This window comes from Tachysurus vachellii, chromosome 11 (genome assembly GCF_030014155.1).
Source record: "Tachysurus vachellii isolate PV-2020 chromosome 11, HZAU_Pvac_v1, whole genome shotgun sequence".
NCBI lineage: Eukaryota > Metazoa > Chordata > Actinopteri > Siluriformes > Bagridae > Tachysurus > Tachysurus vachellii.
The window spans coordinates 26762463-26767462 of record NC_083470.1 but is presented as its reverse complement, the minus strand read 5'-3'; the positions used below and the strand labels follow the sequence as shown (position 1 = coordinate 26767462).

Here is a 5000-nt window from a genome sequence, read left to right as displayed (position 1 = left end):
GGTTCACGCATCACTTCATATGTAACTCACAACCTTAAATCACACTTCAGTCGTTAACGGAAGTCCGTCGGTTTGTTCTGGTGTCTTTCAGCTGATCGTCTATGAACAGGAGAACTTCCAGGGTCGCTGCCATGAGCTGACTGGACCCTGTAACAACCTGCAGGAGGAGGGAGTGGAGAAAGTGGGGTCCATACTGGTGCTGTGTGGACCGTGAGTGTGTGTGTGGGTGTGTGTGTGTTGGACATAGAGAACAGAGCGACTGTGCAAATTGTTTTAGTAAAAATAGGAGAAAGAAAAAGGGATTAGAATGTGTGTGTGTGTGTGTGTGTGTGTGTGTGTGTGTGTGTGTGTGTGTGTGTGTGTGTAGGTGGGTGGGGTACGAGCAGCCCGGCTGTAAGGGTGAGCAGTACGTGCTGGATAAAGGCGAGTATCCTCGCTGGGATGCCTGGACTAACAGCCGGCGCAGCGACTGCATCTTTGCCTTCCGCCCCATCAAAGTGGTAACTAATCTCCACATTCACGAGCGAGCTCAGACATTTTTCCTCACGTTACTGTTCTTCACACCACTTTTTTCCATCCTGCCTGGGTTCAGGACAGCCAGGAGCACAAGATCGTGCTGTATGAGAATCCCAAATTCACAGGCAAGAAGATCGAGATCATAGACGACGACGTGCCGAGTTTCCACGCTCACGGATACCAGGAGAAGGTCTCTTCGGCCCGGGTGCAGAGCGGCACGTACGTATCTGACTGAAACTGATACCAAAATAAAACTGTCCTTATCCTTTCATCGTCCTGTCCCTGTCGGAGTGTGATGTCCCTGTCGGAGTGTGATGTCCCTGTCGGAGTGTGATGTCCCTGTCTGAGTGTGATGTCCCTGTCTAGGTGTGATGTCCCTGTCTAGGTGTGATGTCCCTGTCGGAGTGTGATGTCCCTGTCGGAGTGTGATGTCCCTGTCGGAGTGTGATGTCCCTGTCTGAGTGTGATGTCCCTGTCTAGGTGTGATGTCCCTGTCTGAGTGTGATGTCCCTGTCTGAGTGTGATGTCCCTGTCTAGGTGTGATGTCCCTGTCTGAGTGTGATGTCCCTGTCGGAGTGTGATGTCCCTCTCTGAGTGTGATGTCCCTGTCAGAGTGTGATGTCCCTGTCTGAGTGTGATGTCCCTGTCTAGGTGTGATGTCCCTGTCTGAGTGTGATGTCCCTGTCTGAGTGTGATGTCCCTGTCTAGGTGTGATGTCCCTGTCTGAGTGTGATGTCCCTGTCTGAGTGTGATGTCCCTGTCTGAGTGTGATGTCCCTCTCTGAGTGTGATGTCCCTGTCAGAGTGTGATGTCCCTGTCTGAGTGTGATGTCCCTCTCTGAGTGTGATGTCCCTGTCAGAGTGTGATGTCCCTGTCTGAGTGTGATGTCCCTGTCTAGGTGTGATGTCCCTGTCTGAGTGTGATGTCCCTGTCTGAGTGTGATGTCCCTGTCTAGGTGTGATGTCCCTGTCTGAGTGTGATGTCCCTGTCTGAGTGTGATGTCCCTCTCTGAGTGTGATGTCCCTGTCTAGGTGTGATGTCCCTGTCTGAGTGTGATGTGAAACTGTGCGTGAATCTCCTAGAACGACGGCTCTGACAGTAGCGCAGGTTTCTATAGCAACACGTGTCAGGGACGTGAAGGAGATGTTTATGTAACATTTATGGAAGGAGTCTCCAGTGTCAGAGGTAAAGCTGTACATTTACAGACATCTTCAGGACAAAAGAGTTTCCACTTCTTTAAAGTTTCCATGGCAACATGACATGGTGTGTTTTTTGGTTTTGGTGCTGAGGGAACGTGATGAGAAACGAGATGAGAAACGAGAACAGGAAGCTACTTTAATTCATTTAAAACTGTAAATGTATAAAATGTTGCTGTGTGTACAGTGTATGTTGTGTGTACATCTTCCTCTTCTTCCTCTTCCTCTCTGTCTCACACTCAGCTGGGTGGCGTATCAGTACCCGGGGTACAGAGGATACCAGTACCTGTTTGAGAAGGGCGAGTACAAGGAGAATTCTGAGTTCGGTGCTCAGGTGCCTCAGATCCAGTCAGTGAGACGCATCCGTGACCTACAGTGGCACCTGAGAGGAGCTTTTCAGACCTCCACCTGAGCGTTCCTCATCATCTCCACCTGAGCCTTCCTCATCACCTCCACCTGAGCGTTCCTCATAATCTCCACCTGAGCGTTCCTCATCATCTCCACCTGAGCCTTCCTCATCACCTCCACCTGAGCGTTCCTCATCATCTCCACCTGAGCTTTCCTCATCACCTCCACCTGATCTTTCCTCATCATCTCCACCTGAGCCTTCCTCATCACCTCCACCTGATCTTTCCTCATCATCTCCACCTGAGCCTTCCTCATCACCTCCACCTGAGCCTTCCTCATCATCTCCACCTGAGCGTTCCTCATCACCTCCACCTGAGCTTTCCTCATCACCTCCACCTGAGCCTTCCTCATCTCCACCTCTTCCTCATTATGATGGTGATGCCTTTAAAGACAGAATGTGTCAGTGATTCCTTCTGCTTAACAAATCAATAAACCCATTTTGCTTTATGAGTAACGTGAGCCACTTCTTCTCTTCTGCTTCTTTTCATTTCCAAGAGATTTTCTTTCCCTCCATCCTGTTTTCTTTGTAATACATTTTTCAGCCAGTTCTTCAGACTGATTTTGCAACAACAAAAATCCACCAGGTCATAAAAGCAAAGCATCTGCACATGTCGTTCTGTACGTTTCTGCCAGAACATCATGAACTACACGTTAACCCTGAAGTTACCAAATGCACACACAATCATGATGCAGGAATAAAGAGGTCATCAGTCACAGGTCCTGTTCAAGTGTCTCAGATGTCTTCATGACCTCTAATCTAATCTTCTGCTGCTGGTTCCTCAGTTTTATTATGAAAACATTAGAAACTTTACTGTACAGATCAGAGTGAGTGGAAACATCAGTTTCAGTGTGAATTTATCAGTTTAAATGAAGGAGGCGTGGCCTGTGTATCTGTCATTCTGTGTGAAGGAGGCGTGGCCTGTGTATCTGTCATTCTGTGTAAAGGAGGCGTGGCCTGTGTATCTGTCATTCTGTGTGAAAGAGGCGTGGCCTGTGTATATGGCAGTCTGTGTGAAAGAGGCGTGGCCTGTGTATGTCATTCTGTGTGAAAGAGGCGTGGCCTGTGTATATGGCAGTCTGTGTGAAAGAGGCGTGGCCTGTGTATGTCATTCTGTGTGAAAGAGGCGTGGCCTGTGTATATGGCAGTCTGTGTGAAGGAGGCGTGGCCTGTGTATCTGTCATTCTGTGTGAAGGAGGCGTGGACTGTGTATCTGTCATTCTGTGTAAAGGAGGCGTGGCCTGTGTATCTGTCATTCTGTGTGGAGGCGTGGCCTGTGTATGTCATTCTGTGTGAAAGAGGCGTGGCCTGTGTATATGGCAGTCTGTGTGAAAGAGGCATGGTCTGTGTATCTGTCATTCTTTGTGAAGGAGGCGTGGCCTGTGTATATGGCAGTCTGTGTGAAGGAGGCGTGGCCTGTGTATGTCATTCTGTGTGAAAGAGGCGTGGCCTGTGTATATGGCAGTCTGTGTGAAGGAGGCGTGGCCTGTGTATCTGTCATTCTGTGTGAAGGAGGCGTGGACTGTGTATCTGTCATTCTGTGTAAAGGAGGCGTGGCCTGTGTATCTGTCATTCTGTGTGGAGGCGTGGCCTGTGTATGTCATTCTGTGTGAAAGAGGCGTGGCCTGTGTATATGGCAGTCTGTGTGAAGGAGGCGTGGCCTGTGTATATGGCAGTCTGTGTGAAAGAGGCGTGGCCTGTGTATCTGTCATTCTGTGTGAAGGAGGCGTGGCCTGTGTATCTGTCATTCTGTGTGAAGGAGGCGTGGCCTGTGTATCTGTCATTCTGTGTGGAGGCGTGGCCTGTGTATCTGTCATTCTTTGTGAAGGAGGCGTGGCCTGTGTATCTGTCATTGTGTGAAAGAGGCGTGGCCTGTGTATCTGTCATTCTGTGTGAAGGAGGCGTGGCCTGTGTATCTGTCATTCTGTGTGAAGGAGGCGTGGCCTGTGTATATGGCAGTCTGTGTGAAGGAGGCGTGGCCTGTGACCCTTAGCTCCAATAAAGGAGGGAGAATTAATAAATAGTGGAAATCAGAACCAGAACAAGTTAAAACTCTCCTCGTTAAAATCGGCAGCCAAGAAAATAAATTTATTGTAAATTTTATTATGAATTTACAGTCATAACCACCGGTTGTACAACACAGTGCACTATACATCTTTATGGTGAAATAAAAAAATACAAAGATAGACGTGAATTTCCCACGAACGCACAAAATACGAGGAGACTCACACACCACAATACACTCACATTCTCTCCACATCTCAACATGCTTTATAAAGTGGCAGGAACTCGTCAGTCCTGGTGGTCATCGGCCGAGGGAAAGTGCAGCTCAGGGTTTATTCCCCAAACCAAAAAAAAAAAAAAAAAGTCAACTCAACAGCTAAAGTTTTCCATTTCGCACATCTGTACAAACCCAACAAGCAAAATGAAAAACAAAAAAAAGGATGCAGAGTGACGGAGACAAAACACCAGCTTTCACCCTTTAACGCTCATCTAACATCTCGAGGGTCGACACAGACGTCGGCTCTGATTGTGCAACATCGGTAACGTCGGGTTTTGGTCCGTCATTAAGCAAAGCAGCCAGTTTTGTGTACGAGAGAGATTAAAAATAAACGATTGTACGTGCAGTTAAAAAAACACTCGATCTGTCAAGACGATCTTTCGCTTGTTTAGGAACAGAAGTGTTTGTCAATTAAAAACATTCCTACGTCCTGCTTTCCTTCCGCACCACTCCATCTTTAAATGTTGTGGGCGGGGCTTAGTGACGAACGATCGGATCGTATAATCGGATTTTTCTGAATGTTGGTGTCACGCTAACGGCTCGGAATCAAACACACGGCTGTGAAATAAACATCTGTAAAATTCCAGAGGTGAACAAATCA

General features: G+C 48.0%; 2 protein-coding genes across 7 annotated transcripts in view; one reads left to right on the top strand and one right to left on the bottom strand.

Annotated features, from left to right (window-relative positions):
- The window catches only part of crybb2 (crystallin, beta B2), a 2286-nt gene extending 102 nt beyond the window's left edge, over positions 1 to 2184 (top strand). The window contains exons 1-5 of one of the 2 annotated variants that reach the window (XM_060881599.1): position 1; positions 92 to 210; positions 368 to 500; positions 593 to 735; positions 1956 to 2184. The exon at position 1 is cut by the window's left edge and continues 102 nt beyond it. In XM_060881599.1, coding sequence (XP_060737582.1) covers position 1; positions 92 to 210; positions 368 to 500; positions 593 to 735; positions 1956 to 2124 — 565 coding nt within the window. In that variant the 3' untranslated portion in view covers positions 2125 to 2184. Of the gene's footprint in view, positions 2 to 91; positions 211 to 367; positions 501 to 592; positions 736 to 882; positions 992 to 1955 lie in introns of those variants that run through there. The other variant, XM_060881600.1, reaches the window with a different exon arrangement.
- A 1995-nt stretch (positions 2185 to 4179) lies between these two features.
- The window catches only part of si:ch73-138n13.1 (interaptin), a 46823-nt gene continuing 46002 nt past the window's right edge, over positions 4180 to 5000 (bottom strand). For all 5 annotated transcript variants that reach the window (XM_060882434.1, XM_060882433.1, XM_060882437.1 and 2 more), the window contains one exon: positions 4180 to 5000. This exon is cut by the window's right edge and continues 881 nt beyond it. The gene's annotated coding sequence lies outside the window, so the exon portion shown is untranslated.